Source organism: Parasteatoda tepidariorum, chromosome 5 (genome assembly GCF_043381705.1).
Source record: "Parasteatoda tepidariorum isolate YZ-2023 chromosome 5, CAS_Ptep_4.0, whole genome shotgun sequence".
Lineage (NCBI taxonomy): Eukaryota > Metazoa > Arthropoda > Arachnida > Araneae > Theridiidae > Parasteatoda > Parasteatoda tepidariorum.
The window spans coordinates 45937698-45954091 of NC_092208.1; the positions used below are offsets into that span (position 1 = coordinate 45937698).

Below are 16394 nucleotides of genomic sequence, written 5' to 3' on the forward strand. Positions count from 1 at the left end.
ATTTTGAACAAATATTGAATCTTAAAATTGGTATGAATAGAAATTATAGGGAAATTAATGTCATATCAAATTGTTCAGGTTCAGATTAAAGAGTCTACTAGATATAGGTAAATATATAGAACTGTGTGAGTGATAAAATGTGTAAAAAAAAAATTCTAACGAAATCAACAAAAAAATTTTTTAAGTAAAATAAAAATTTTCTTTGTTTAAAGTGGAGACTTTAATAGAGAGAAAGTTGATCATGGTCAAGCCTGAATCTTTGTAACTATGTATCAATAACCTTTAATACAATATCTTTATAACCTGCACATTTCCCCATATTAAGAACTGATTTAACAATGAAAATGTTGAAAGATTAAAAAAATAATAATAAATTGAATGTAAAATTTTTAGAAGTATGGAAACCCCTGGTTTATTGGGTTGTTTGTTGCAAAAGGAATTTTGGTTTTTTACGTGCTAATGTATGTAAAAGACATAATGTATACTAGTGTAATTTAATGTGCTAATATATGTAAATCATGTTATTGAATTTTTAAAAAAAATTTTTAATCTGAAAATGTGAAAGTTGCTTAAATGCACTTCCCTTCTTAACAAAAGATCTCAATACAATCATTTACAAATCCTACATAAAATTAACCAACATGTAATTAACTATCACATTTAATATTGCATTTGAATTCTAAATTACATCTTTTAGTAAATATTTATTCCAGAAAAACCTTTTAAAATCACATTTAAAAAAAAATCGAGCTTATTATAAAAATTATCGAATCATATCATATATTTACTATTGAAATATAAATATGCTTTAAGCAACTTGGTCTGTCAATTAATAGTTGCATTGATTAATACAGTCACTACATTTACGTAAGCAACAACTTAATAATCTAAGTTGCATAGATGACAAAATATGGTATCATTAGTTGTATTATTAGTTATGACATTAATTATCAATTGAACATCATAGTTTGTTTGGTGTAAAGGCAATAACTTATAGACTTGCAAGTTTAATTTACTTTTAATTATATAAATGCTTATACACAATAATCAAATGAGCACTACCATACACTCTAATGACCATAACTTATACACAGATAAGATAAAACAGAAACAATGTTAATTATAGGATCTATGAGAAATATTAAACTATTTTTTTAATTTTGCTTTAAGTACAGTCAACAATTTCATAGAGGCTTGTTAATCAAATTTAACTTCAATCTCATTCATTAAAATATTTAAAACATTGCACTTACATACTTTTAAAATTTTTGATAATTTCCTCTATTGCAGTCATTGAAAAAACACTATTATCTGTAACCATACTTATAAGAGAAATATGCAAAACTGCTCAGATATTAAACATGTCGTTTCAAGGGTCTGTTCTGGAGAAGCTTCGGCCTAAGGATTTTTTACAGATAATTAAATCGTGAAAATGGTCCTTTAAAAAAATATTTTATCTTAAAATCAGACCCTTAGCAAAATTATTTTAGAAAATGTCGATGACCCAATGAATTGGTGATCTGCACATAGTTAGATAAGAGACAGATTTATAAACAATGTTTATTGAATACTTTACTTATTTTACTAAATTTTAAAAAAAAAAAGAACCCTGGCAAAAAAAGTCCTTTTAAGCTAATTTTGAACTCACACAATTATGAATAGATCTTTCACACAAACAGACACTTTGATAATAAAAATTAGGAGAAACCTGATCTTTTAGCAAAGATTAATGACAATAATTTTACTAAGATAAACATTGTATACAATTGTCATAGGAACCATTTTGTATTTCATTATTTGCCCTTTGAATGAGCAATTATTAAATAAAACTAATCACTACAATTTTGGTACCATTTCATCATGGGGCCCTGTCACCACAGTATCTATATTAAGCACATATTACCTCAAAACCAGTAGTTACCAACAGGGGTGAGAAGTTTCTTCCAGAATGGAAATAAATCACCTCAGAAGAAATAGAATTTTTTTTTTTTTTTAAACAAAGTTAAAAAAGAGAACAAACCCTTTCTCAAAAAAAGTAAATGTGTAATTAAAATAGTTCAAAAAAATTTAAAACACTTCACAATTGCAATCTAGTTTTAATAAAAGTATTAATTCCAAAGCAATTTGATACATCAATTTTAAATAAATGAAAATTAAAAAGCTACAATGAATGAAGAAAAATAAATTTATTGAATTTCTGAAATTTTTTTTAAAAAAACTATTGTTTCTCTCAATATTTTATGTAAAACAGTAAAGTAGGGGTGCACAACTGCTGGCTGTTAATATGCTTCTGACAAAATCTTCTAAATGCAAAGAAAGAAAAAAACTTTTTCGAAAATTTTGAAAAAGAAACAATTTATATATATTGTTTCTTGATTGCTTTTTCCATAGTAACGGCTTTGGAATTATGCAGGATTCCTTTTCTAAAAAAAATATTTTTATTACTTACAAGTTACAAATTTCGAAATTCAGTATTCGTATATTCAGAATTTGTTTTATTTTCACCAATTTTATTAAAATCCAATATTTTTTTTCAGTTATAACTACAGTATGGAACCGATTATCTGGAACGATCGGGACCATCGCTATTCCGGATAACTGATTTTTCCCGTTTTCTGAATCGCTACAAAAAGCCGTTTTTTAATTGTTAAACCCATCTAAAAAAAAATTTTTTTTTGGAAATAATCTTAAAAAGAAGAAAAAACGATGGAGTAATACACTAATGATTATTTCTAAAATGATGGTAAGGTAAACATCTTTCAAAAAAGAACAAAAAATCCTAAAATCTTATGAGAAAATTTTTTTTTAAATGGCGGGAAAATTTATCGAATTTCGTCCCGGTTTTCTGATTTCCGAATAACAGGTTCTATACTGTACTAATTTTAAGTGGCTTTTAAAATCCTGACACATTTAATACGATATTACGATGCACGAGTTATAAATCGGGTATTTAATTGATCATTTATGTTCTTCATTCGCACCAACTTCATGGGGCAACTAAATGATTTCAATTTTTTTAAAGGCAGTTATTGCTATGCTCCTCCACATGATTTTGAACATCCCATATTTTTACAACTTCGACTTAGGTACGAATTTCATCGTAAATTCAAGAATTTTTTCAACAACTTTTTAGGCAGTTATGGCTCTACATTTCCATGTGGTTTTAAAAATTCCATGATTAATTTCATCGTAAGTGTAGGTATTTTTATTTCTTCACAATCATTGAGATGTTTTTCTTTTTTAACTACAATATTATGACATGCGAGTTTCTAATCCTCCATTTAAATAGTAATCACTTTTTGATACAATTTTGCATCCATTTCATCATAAACCCAAACTATTTTTCTACTGTTTCTTTATTAGTTAGCACCATGTATTTCTATCATTCATTACGTGGTATTTAGTATCCAAATATTTAATACAATGTTACTGCATTATGAGAAATTCAAAAAGTGGAGGAAAACCTGGATTTTCAAGCTGTCCACTATTTGCAATTTAATTTTAAACTTTGTGCTGGTTGAGAGATTTCTTTAGGAAAAAACAAAACATTTTATATTTAAAATTTATAAAACCCCTAATAATTCAAGAAATAGAAATAATATCTGAAGCATAATACCAAATAAATATTGAATCTTATTTTGGACCACAGTGGGTTTGTTTTAATTTTTAGTTTAAACCATATAAGTTTTCTTTAATTTAAATATTTAACTTGAATTTACATTACTCATTAAAATATGTGTTTATTTTTCTTTTATATATTTTCCATCACTGCATTATATATATATATTTGATATATCAATTTTCAATAAAATGGAGAAAAAAAAAATCTTTTTTTTTACTTTTGAATAAAGTGTAATTATTAATAGTATTTAATTTTCTGTGAATATTTTACTGATAAAGAAATTTAGTGCTTAAAACACTAATGTTTATAATAAAAATTATCATATTTGCAGTCAACATGTCTAAATACGCTAGCAGCCCTTTCTTAATGAACCTGTTGTGCAATTTGCCCTTCACTCAAAAAGGTTGTGCACCTCTAAATAAAGTAAAACTTGATTTAAACAAGTAATTCACAAAAAATACATTTAACAAATATCATGCTATAAATCTGAATTCACAATTAACAGCAATATACTAGCAATCGGGAATTAAATTTAATTTGTTTAAATTTAAACTACTTTTATAATGCTTAATTGATAAAGAATTGTATTGCTCAATTTTAATTTTTTCCAGAAGAAATCTGCTTACGTGATTACCTATTACCATAATTAAGAAAGTATCACTGATGTGAATAATAGTTGTGAAATTTTTTTTTGGCCTTCCAAAACGAAATAGTAACCAATATTTTTAAAAATAAATAAATAAAGATACTAATATGATAAATAATTTTCAAATATTTAACTGATTATAGTAAGAAACCTGCATTAAATTTAAAACATAATCTTCATATAAAATTTGCCATATCACTTAGTGTTACTTACAACCAAAACAATAAGTTAAGATAATGCACATTAAGTGTTTTGTCCAAAGTCCAATAATTGTGTTTCCATATAGGACAGCACTTTAAAAGAAAAAAAAAATACAACACTTATAATACTGTACACCCTCTTGTGATATTAAAATAGAATTTTTTTCAACTTAAGTGTCAGCTCAATAATATCACATATCTTTGCATCTAAATCTTGTATATTACAGTGGAAAACTTAATCAATGATAAAATATAAAAAGTCGACTTTAATAATAAGTTATAGGCATATTCTATGAAAGACTAAATTATGGCAAGAAAAAAAGAACATGGGGCAAGCCTCTCTCACCTAAACTCTTTAATCGAATTATAATAATAAATGAAGAAAAAATACATCTCATTTAAAAAATAACTTTTTTCAAATTCAAAATAAAAACAATCCAAAATAGCTGATTTTGTTTTTTGATAGTCTGTGAATAATTAATCAGAGTTACTTTATCTATTAGTAGTAAATCGCAATTATTTAAACATTAGGTAGATCCAAGACACTAGGTAAGCGATAACCCATGTTCATAAGCATTATTTCTAACGGATCGGCATTCATTCGCCTTTGATTAGCAACAGCAGCATCTTCTAAATCGACAATTTCTCGCTCGTCGGTTGAACCATCTTCTGCTTTTGGACCCCACAGCCTCACTACGGGATCAATCCCGCTCGTTGCCAACAAACAAGTAGCTTGATGCGGCTGTAAGCAATTAACAATCGAATCATCCCCTCGCAGCACTCTTGAAATATTGGTGGTGACTCGATCCCAGATAAATATCGATCCATCATCTGACCCAGCTACAATATACTGTCCATCACTGCCAAAGAAGTTAGCTTCTTTAATATCAGTAGTAGTATTACAGTGACCACAAAATCGTGCTTCATAGTCAAAGGATGACGTTCTCCATTTTCGTTCTTTTTCCGATAATGCCATTAGAGCTTTCGCTGCATTGTTTAGCCGACGTTGACTTGTAGAAGAAGAAGACAGTACGGTAGCGTCGGGCTCGTCGCTACTATCAGAATCCATTCCTTCCAAGTCAGCGTAGACAGACACTTTTATATCCGTCTCGAATGCTTCAAATGCTCTAGATCTGGCATAGTTGGGAAATCTTTCTCGAATTTTTGCCAAACACTCCATAGCTGCTTTCCCCCAATGAAGTTTATGCAGACATTGAGCTAAGCGGAAATATGCTTTTAGGTATTCCGGATCCAACCGCATGGCAGCATAACAGTCCCTTATGGCTGCATAATAATCACCATCCCACTCTCGTTTCAAATAGGCAGCAGCTCTGTTAGCATACAAGCAAGCGACATCAGGATATTTCACAATTGCTTTACTATACAGGCTTATAGCTAAGGTGAATTCTCGTTTATCGAATGCTTCGTTCGCTTTACGTTTCATACTTTGAAATTTTTGACAAGTAGGTTGGGGTGTCTGCTTTCTCCCACAAGACTTGTCGGGTATATCAGACGGTAAAATTGAAAAATGTACCCCGTTTGTCGTTCTACCATTACTGCAAGTTTTGGAAGCACTTATTCCATCAGAATAGCTACAACCAGGTTTATTGTCATGCATTCCCTCACTGTTCGCTTCTTGATTGTTTGCGGAAAAGTTCATCGTTATGACCTTTAATAATTTTCTTTTGGACAGAATATTGAATAAGTAAATTTGCTCTCCACCTAAATTAGCTAGTACATCATTTCCATCAGGACTGAATGCAACATAAGTAGATGTTAATGTTCTATATCGCTTTCTGAAATCATCTTGTTTTAAAGGTAAATGTCCAGCAACAAAATAAGAAACACAACCCGATGGCAAATTGTCATCACCATGCTCAATCATTTCCTCGACATAAGGTTGCGTGTTCCATGCCGCCCCCGCACTGTGATGCTCTCTGGGATACTTAACAGTCGTAGGTTTAATCATTCTACGATCATAAAGCCTAACGTAAGGATCGTTTGCACCCACAGCTAAGAGTTCCGGTCTTAATGGATTGACTGCCAAACATTTCGCTTCTGCATTTCTACCTACATGGTAAACTAAATTGACTAGAACGTTTTTACATATATTAGAACATTGATGACTTTCTCTAAGGTCAAACTGCATTATCATCCCATCTTCTGCAGCACTCCAAAACATATGAGGGACATTAGAAGTGGCTGCAAGTCGTTTGACCCTTCCCCAGTGGCAGCTACAATTCATAACTGTTTCCTTCGATTGAATGTCGTATATTCTTATTCTAAAATCAGCAGCTCCACTGATGATACGTTGATCATTTGAGTGAGGAAGGAATTTTAATGAAAATATATTACCATGATGACCGCTCTGAATATTAAGAAGCTTCTTTCTAGTAAATGGCTCCCATAAAATAATCTGCAGGTCATCAGATCCACTAGCTAAAAGATTTCCACTATCGTTCCATTCGAGACAATTAACGCAACCACTGTGTCCTTCCAATTCTGCTTCTAAGCCTAGTCGATCAATAAAATTTCTTGTTACATGAAGCTTACGCATAAAACGGTATTGTGATCCATCTTTGATTTCTCTTTTAATTTTGTACCGAACAACATTGTTATAAGCCATAGTTAGAACTTTTGTTTTCAGGAATTAGTTAAGGGAGAATTTTTAATGCAATAGGTTTGCATGCATTGTATATTATTCATTTAATTGTCAAACTAATAAAACGAAGTGATTCTAAAGATAAGGAAAAGATCTATAGAAAAGTAATTCAAGTTTTAAATATAATTCAATTTCAAAACAATTTTTTCAGTGTTCTCAATTTGACAGTTTACTTCCAGGGGTTTACATAAACAAAAATTGAAGTGGCAGTATCGTCTCTGATAAAAGGTCGGCGTTTTGAATATTCCACTAGAACTCCATAATTTGCAAATACTGAAATTTATTAAAAATTATTGCTTCTCGTAAATTATTTATCTTATTTTATCTATACGATAATTATTATATCACAGAATGATCATTTAGGAGGAAATCAGAATGTCATATATGAAACGTTAACGGCAACCGACTGAAATTTTATCACAACGGTTTTTTAATCTGGCAAATTTGAATGCTGGTAAACTGTTATGCGTTGTTTTTACAATTGTCATTTTTAATTTTTATTAGAAAACATCTTTTAATAACTTTCTAAGAACTTATGCTTCTTTTATAGTTGTGTTTGTGATATTTCTATTCAACTTTTGACTTTTAATCAGTCAATATGACAGAACGAAATAAATTCGAAGAACTCAAGCAAGTTATCGTGAACACCAAAGCTAAAGTTACTTACCAAAGAGGTAGTTTCTTAGGAAAAGGTGGGTTCGCTAGATGTTATGAATTTAAAAATGCTCTCACGAAAGAAGTATTCGCAGGAAAAGTTGTATCAAAAAGTATGTTAATGAAACCTCATCACAAAGAAAAGATGTGCCAAGAGATTGAAATCCACCGTTCTCTTTCTCACAAATACATCGTTTCTTTGCACAGCTATTTTGAGGATGAAAGTAACATGTATATCGTTTTGGAATTATGCAGAAAACGTTCCCTGATGGAAATGCACAAAAGACGCAAGACCCTCACTATTCCTGAAGTTCGCTATTTTATGCGACAGATAGCGTTAGCTTGTAAATATATGCATGATAACAAAGTTATTCATCGCGATTTGAAACTTGGAAATTTATTCATCAATGATGATATGGAGATCAAAGTTGGAGATTTTGGCCTTGCTACTAGAATCAACCATGAAGGAGAAAGGAAGAAAACTTTATGCGGAACACCCAATTACATAGCCCCTGAGATCCTTACAAAACGGGGACACAGTTATGAAGTAGATATTTGGTCTCTGGGTTGCATTATGTATACTTTATTAGTTGGTTCTCCTCCTTTTGAGACAAGTACACTAAAGAACACATATAACAAGATAAAGAAGTGTGACTACTATCTTCCACCAAAATTGGATAGAAATGCAAGACATTTAATTCAGAAACTTCTTCATCCGGACCCAGATAAGAGACCCAATGCTGATACCATTCTAATGGATGATTTTCTTACAGCCGGCTACATTCCGTCTCGATTACCTACTTCTTGTCTCACTATGCAGCCTAGGTTCAACCACAATATGTCTTTCTGTGATGTATCCAGGATTGTAAACCGTCCACCTCTTGTAGATAGTGGAAACTTGATCAGGACAGCCATTCCAGAAACGGTAAACGCTGCCCCTGAAATCCCTGCAGCTGTAAACTATGATGAAATAAACAAGCGAAGTGATATGCCAAAGGATTCTTACCTTGGAGAGTTGCTAAAAATGTTGGAATCTGTTATCGCTTGCCATCCAGAAAATCTCTACACTGGTCAAGCCGAAGACGCTCAGGATCCATCGGCCGTTCCCTTTGTTTGGATTAGTAAATGGGTAGATTATACTGACAAGTATGGAATCGGTTATCAGCTTTGTGATAACAGTATCGGTGTGTATTTTAACGATGCCACTCATTTAGTTCTTTTAGCTGATGGAGAAAATCTTCAATATACTCAGCGCGATAACGTAGAAATATTTTACACTATGGAAAACCATCCTCAAGAAATGAGCAAGAAAATCACGCTATTGAACTATTTTAATACTTACATGACAGACAACTTAGTAAAAGCTGGTGAGAGTGCTCGTCCTAGGGAAGGAGATGAAATGGCCAATGTGCCCCATCTTCGAGCTTGGTTTCGTACAAAGTCAGCCATTATTTTCCACCTTTCGAATGGAACATTTCAAGCTAATTTTTTCAAAGATCACACAAAAATTATTTTGTGTCCATTGATGGGAGCTGTTTCTTTAATCGATGAGGATAAGAACTTCACGGTATACACTTTTCAACTCATTGAAAAGTTTGGTTGTTCTGCTTTATTGGCGTCTCGTTTACGCTATGCTAAGGGTATGGTTGAAAAGTTATATAAAGACTGTTTTACAACTGAGAAAGTAGCTACACCAGTGAACTCTGAATTTAAGTGTGTCAACTGAAATCAGTCTTTAAACTATCTTGTGTGTGCTATTTCCAAACTCAGTTCTTGATGAAATTGAATCTTGGTGTTTTAGAAAGAAAAATTTTTTTACTCTTGATGCGATGAAGAGTGTTGTACTCATTTTATTCAATTATTCTTTTACTCTGAATGTTTTTAATATATCTGAAGTTGAATTCTGTGTTTTATATGGTATTGAAACTTATACATTTTAAAGAATTGAAAAATGTCAATGTATAGGCTATTTTAAAATAGAATTAGTACTAGGTATATTTTTAAATAGTTCAAATTGTAATTGAATTTAAAATTTACAAAATTTGATGCTAGATATATTTCATTTTCAATAAGTATTAAATATTATAATTTTCATACATAAATGTTTTTTCAGGAAAAAAAACTTATTTTTTTGCAGTTAAGCTTATTTTGTATTTAATGCTCTTAAGTAGATTAATTTAATAGAGATAGTTCTTGATAGAGACATATAGAATTGTTTAAAATTTATGTGACTTAACTATTTTATTTACTAATGCTCTATGCTTCATACCTAATCATTGCATAATTTATATTAATAGGATATTTCCATATCGGTACCTCATTACAATTGCCTTTGTTTTTTACGTGTAAAATTTTTTTTAAGAAACCTAACAATTTGCCTTGGTGTGGGTGTAAGTTATACTATTCTTTTGGATGTTTTTTTAATATTTTCGCACATGCTGCTGACCATATATCTCTAAAATTCCACATTTATTTTTGTGCAAATGCTGTTATGGAAATCTTCCCTATATTTTTTTAGAAATATATTGTATTACTGACTGAATTTATTTGCTAAACAAGTATTTTGATGAAATAAGATATTTTATAACAATGCACTTTTAATTCTGATGATACAGGTTATTTTCAATGTAGTGCTTTTTTTAATTACTTGAAAATTAACATAGTAAATGTATTTTTTAGAAACATTTTTTTTTCAGCATCATTTCATAAGGATCAAATGTATAAAGTTTTATCTTATTAATAATCTAACTTACATAATGCTTATAACTGTGATTTGTTCCATTTATATTTTTATTTCTATATGTACGTAACTACTTTTAATAAAATTATTGTGATTTTATTAAAATTTTAACTGATAAAATTATTTTAATAGTATTTACTGTGAAAAATAAAGTGTGCTCATATAGACTAGAGTATGTAAGCGAAAAATTATTTAGATTTTGTAAATTATTTTTATTAAAAACTTTTTTATTAAGTTTTGTTTTCTTTAAGCCGTTATGTATGTTGTTAATTATTAAATATAAATATTTCTGAAATTAGTAGCTAACAATACTTGTGGTTGAAGAGATTCATCGATAAAGTCTAAAGATCTTGCTTAACTCAATGTTGATAAAATTATTTATTTCTTGTATATTCAGAGTCTCACAGTATAAGGATAAAGGTAGGTCCTTTCAATTTTTTTAGTTGAATTTAGAATTTTTCTGAATTACTCTTTCTGGACTTGGGCTGCGTTAACTAGCTATGATGTTAGCACGTTTATAAATAGCTCTTCAGAAATGGCCAATGTGTGGTACGTAAGTTTTGTTTTGACTATGAATTGCAATAGCAAAAATGTAAGACTTCATATTTAATTCTTCCATTTACACTTTTTATGTCATTGTAATTTTATTTTGAAACCAGTAGGGTAGGGGTGCACAACCTGTGGCCCGCCAACAGTTTATGCGCTGCCCGTGGGTACTTCTGAACACAATAAAGAAATTTATTTTAATTCAGTTTTTGTTTTTAAAAAATCTTACATTTTCTTAAATTAAAATATTTAATTCAAATTTATATTACTTTATAAAATGAGTATATTTATTGAATTTCTATTATGTAAGCTTCCTTTTGGTTGAAATTTATGTCCCCCCTCGAAATATATTTATATATGTTTGATAAATTAATTATTAAATATGGAAAAAGTTTTTTTTTTTAAAGTATCAGTTTTTTTTAAGTTTTAAATGAATTCAAATAATTAAAAGTATTTGATTTTCTGCAAATATGTTATGAAGTTATCTGATAAAAATATTTATATGAAGATTATATTTTCTGCTAACATAACTAAATATGTGTGTGACCTTCCTTAATTGATCTGCTGTGCAAGTGGCCCTTTACTCAAAAAAGGTTGCACACATTAAGGTCTAAAGATTGATAGTCATGATTGCTCAAAAGAAATCTTTATCATACTGTCGTATTTTAAAATTAAAATGTATCTTGACTGGATATTCACACTGTATTTTTGCAGCCTAAGAATCTAGATTTATAGAGAAAAAGTATTTAGCGTTTTGCTTCTGCTGACGCCTAACACAGTATATTATTTTCATACCATTGCAGCTGTAAGGTGTTGGAAGTTATCTTCAACAGGGTTCCTGCAGTACTTGAATTTTGTTGAAAAAAAATCAGGGCCCTAAAAAGTCCTTGAATTCTGCCATATAGTACTTGGTATTTGATTTTTTAGGAATTAATCTACTAATCTTTCTTACAAAAAAGCAGTAAAAAAATAATAAAATTCGAAGGATAATTATAGAAATTCTGATGTATGCATTTTTTAATGATTGACGTGAAAAGGGATTAAAGAAAATTCAAAATTTTTCTCTCCTAGATTATTCACACCAGAATATTGTTCATCTCTCTGATGTTTTAAAGCTGAAATTTTTAAGTCATAGTTATCGAATGATATATAGTGTTTAATCGATTTAGAAATATGTTCAATGTGTTAACTTCGTTATTAAAACAGGTTAATATTGTTATCCTATTGGTTCTATTTACAGAGTATTCGTGCACCTGGAAAGTCATGAATTTCAGTATTGAACAAAATTTGTCATTGATTTAGTTTAGGTCACCAAAAAAATCTAATTTTTAAAATGGAATTCCCCCTTCCCCCAATTTCATCCTGTTTCAAATATCTGAATTCCTAACAAAATCACCACTCAGTTATATTTTATTAGAATATAAAATGATTCTATCATGTTCTTTTAAAAAATGAAAGAAAAAACATTATTTCTAGAGGGAATTACCTTTTAAACTTCTGTGATTTAGGAATTTTTATTATTTTTTTTTTTAATTTTATCAATTTAAAATTCTTGTTGAAGCAAACCAGTCATTGGCGAACTATTTTTATTCCGAAATGAGAACAGAAAAATCAGGAGTATTTCTTTCATTTCTGATGAACAGGGAAAGTATCTTTAGAATATAATTCTGCAGAAAAAAAGGGGGGGGGGAATTATTTGCTATTGTATTTTTTTCAGTTTATTTTATTGTTTCAACTTTTTCTTTACTCTGTTTTTTAAATTTAAAATCTATAAATATGAAGATGCAGAGTATAACAGATTTGGTTATACCTAGATTTGGTTTGCTTATGATAGAATGGTAGATTTGGTTATGCTTTTTCAAATGGATTGTTGCGTTTTTGTCAGAGAAAATGGTAACTTCGTTAAGTCATGCAAAATTCTTGGAATGAGTCACGAATTTGAAAATCTAAAATGTAGCAGATAACCTGTATTTACCTACAAAGGATAATTAATTTTTTATCATTTATAATCGAATTTTTACATTTAGTTTTTACTGCTAATAAATAAAATTTAATTCTACAGGTTTCATTGATTATAAATAAACATCGTGATTCACATTAAACTGATTCTTGATTGACTGATCGGAATTCATATAAAATGTTCTGCGAATTGTCATTTAAATTAAAGTGATTAATGAATCACATATCGAATATTACTTTAAAGTGATTTGCAAATTACTCATCAGGATTCACACATCATGATTTCAATAAAGTCATTTCTGAATCATATAACGTGATACGTATTTAAGTAATTTCAGAATCATACCTCCCAATTTTCATTCTAGTAGTTTACAAATCACACATTGCGATTCACAAAAGAGAGATTTGAGAATTACCACTTGCAATTCTCATCAAAATGATTTAAGAATCACACATAGCTGTTCTATATTAAGCACCTTTCGAATCATTATTAGTTTGCATCATAATGATCACAATTCACGTGAAAACTATTAGCTAATCACGCAACAAGATTCATTATCATCAATGGCTCGACAGCCTTTCCTTCTCAAGAAATTTTTTTTTGCTAGTGTTTTACAATTCATATTGAAATGCTTCATGTATCACACATTGTGATTTACGTCTTGTTAGTGCGTTTTGTAACATTTGCTATTCATATTGTTCTGATTTAAGAAACATAAACCTCAATTTCAATTTACAAATCACACATTGTGATTTATGTAATCTTTGAGACTTGTTTCACCTTTCTTATAATTTTGATTTGCATATAGCATATCTAGATTCATATAAATGCGATTTAAAAATTACGCATATTCACGAAATTTTAAAAATCACGCTTTACTATTTATGGATATATTTTTAAAGAAAATAAAGCTTGGTCAGTCTTAGTTTTCTGTAAAATATTGTTCTACAATAGATTTTATTATGTTTAAAATACATTCCTCATTTTCTGAAGTAACAAAATAGATAATTTGTTATTAAAATTGAAACAGGTATGTTAAATGGATATATTTTGATATTTTATCTAACATATTAAAAAAAATTATATTTTAATAACTGTGCAATTACACAAACTTTATCAATTATTTACTATGCTTGTTTAATGTAATATACATTATTCATTCACTCAATTTCATTAATTCTAATTCACTTCATTAAATTTTTCAAGAAAAGTTTCACTGATGCTAGTTTTTAAATATTGGCTAATATCCTATGTCAATTGGAGTTTTTTTTTTAGTCAATTGGAATTTTTTAAAGTGATTTGAAACAGCAATGTAACTATCAACCATTTGTATTATTAGATAATGAATTTAATTTTTAAAAAAAAAAATTCGAATAAGCATTGTGCTTTAAATATATACAATTTCTGCTTCTACGTAATTGTAAAATCTAGTTGACATGCAATTTAGCATATTGTAATGCTGAATAGGTCCTTGAAAAGTCCTTGAATTTTTTTTAAAAAAATTGAGTGCGAACCCTGCAATTACAGGATTGAATCAATCCTGCTAATTTTGAAAAATTAAAAATAAAAAGAATCATTTGCATTTGAATTCTAATGTTGAGTTAATCTTCTAAGAAATATCTTTTGGGCTCAGACCACCATAAATGGGTGGTCTGAGCCCAACAGTGAGTAGACAGTGCTAGCCTTTATTTCAATATGTATCAGTTTTAACCAGTTATTTTAACTATCATAGTCAGCAAACAGCCATTTTGGCTATTGAAAATCTAACATTTCACTCTAATATATTATTGCTAAAGTTTTGTTTTTGTCTCTTAATTTATACAGCTTTGTAATTTATTTTGGATTATCAGAAAATATTTTTTGTAAACAAACTGATTCTACAGTTCTTATATAATTTAAAACTACTCTTGCGCAGTTTCTTGTTTAAAATCAGTCTTGGCCAATGGGTTACCTGCGTGTTAGGTAGTGTGGGTATCAATATCTCCAATAAATTATATTTCCTGATAAGTAACCAAATTATAATTTACAATAAAATTAAATGTTAGTTGGAGTTAATAACTTTATCAATCAATCAAGGATTTATTTAAGTTACTATCAATACTTAGATTTCGGTTACTATCAATATTAGAATAAATTTCCTAATCGCATGTTATTTTATTAGGTTATGATCAGTGCTCGAAACTAGCGCACCACAAGAAGTGAAACTAGGTACTTTTTTTCGTAGTTAGTAGTGTAGTGGGATGCAAAACTGGTATGTCAATGCATGCAATGAAAATGACCCTGTGGCTGCAGCTGACCGTTAACAGAAATTGCGTATTTAATATCACGTGTAGCTAGTATTTAAACTAGCCATTAAGATTAGATAATTTCACATGCGAATTCGCACTCGTGAAGCGTTATTTCCAAGGAAGGGAACGTATTTTCTATGTACTTAATGTTAATCGAAATATAAGAGAATTATAAAATTGCAAGTATTTGATTTTAGTACATTTTACCATTAATTTTATGTTGATATGTCAAGTACAATTTTCAAAATAATTTAATCCTTTTCTTTTTGTTATTATTTTTGCGGTTTTAGACTAATTACTAAATGTAAAAAGGAATTTTTCAGAGTTTTTCTTTGAAAGTATTTTAAAAATTATCAATAGTTAAGAAATTAGCTTATGTTAGCGTAGAACGTAAAACATTAAGCTTTTTTCATTTTTTAATCAAAGTTTTTTAAGAATTTGTTGATTGTAAAGAAAAGAAATGAGACGCATATCATCGGCCTCTCGAAAGTGCTGCGGCCCAACTTTCTGTTTTATGTATTGTATGACAAAAATAGAATCATTTTTACCCGCTAGAAAAACCAAGTTATTAAAGTTTTAATATTTTTTAATGTATTCAAGAGCCATAATTTTTTGTCTCCTATTTTTTATGCAAAAGAAAGCAAAATCACCCATCTATATTTTGCGATCAACATAAATATTACATGCATACAAATAATAAAATTTTTAAAAAGAATTTTCTGGATTGTTTATTTTTCCAAACAAGACTAACACCATTGTCTGCATATAATATTGCAGGTTACAAGTTAATCTGTCATTCATTTTTTGTCTTAATGTATATTTTAGGGTGGAAACATGAAAAACTTGGAATTCAAAAATATCGCTGGAATTCTCAGGGAAATTCACAATCGGCAACTCTGGAAATTTTTTGGAGTAGGGTAAACCAACCAGTGAAGGAACACTACCCAGTAAAGGAACATTTCATATATATTGATTAAAAATAAGAATTTGAAAGTTTTTCTTTAGATTGATTGGTAACAATAGCTTACTGCCAAACAATAGGAAGTCATCTAGCAATGTTTTGGATTACCTGGTCA

The 16394-nt window shown here is 29.2% G+C and overlaps 3 protein-coding genes across 3 annotated transcripts in view; 1 reads left to right on the forward strand and 2 right to left on the reverse strand.

Moving 5' to 3' along the window:
* Positions 1–16394, reverse strand: part of LOC107450228 (dipeptidyl peptidase 1) — a 35713-nt gene that overhangs the window by 8384 nt on the left and 10935 nt on the right. The window lies entirely within an intron of this gene.
* Positions 4809–7331, reverse strand: LOC107450224 (WD and tetratricopeptide repeats 1). Its single transcript, XM_016065974.3, has one exon. It carries the CDS (start codon positions 7092–7094, stop codon positions 4989–4991), a length of 2106 nt encoding a protein of 701 aa, XP_015921460.2. The 5' UTR covers positions 7095–7331; the 3' UTR covers positions 4809–4988.
* LOC107450227 (Serine/threonine-protein kinase polo) lies at positions 7536–10758 on the forward strand. Its single transcript, XM_016065977.4, has one exon. It carries the CDS (start codon positions 7729–7731, stop codon positions 9508–9510), a length of 1782 nt encoding a protein of 593 aa, XP_015921463.1. The 5' UTR covers positions 7536–7728; the 3' UTR covers positions 9511–10758.

Coding starts and splice junctions, on each gene's coding strand:
- LOC107450224 (XM_016065974.3), bottom strand. CDS start 7,094: ATGGCTTATAACAATGTTGTTCGGTACAAAATTAAAAGAGAAATCAAA.
- LOC107450227 (XM_016065977.4), top strand. CDS start 7,729: ATGACAGAACGAAATAAATTCGAAGAACTCAAGCAAGTTATCGTGAAC.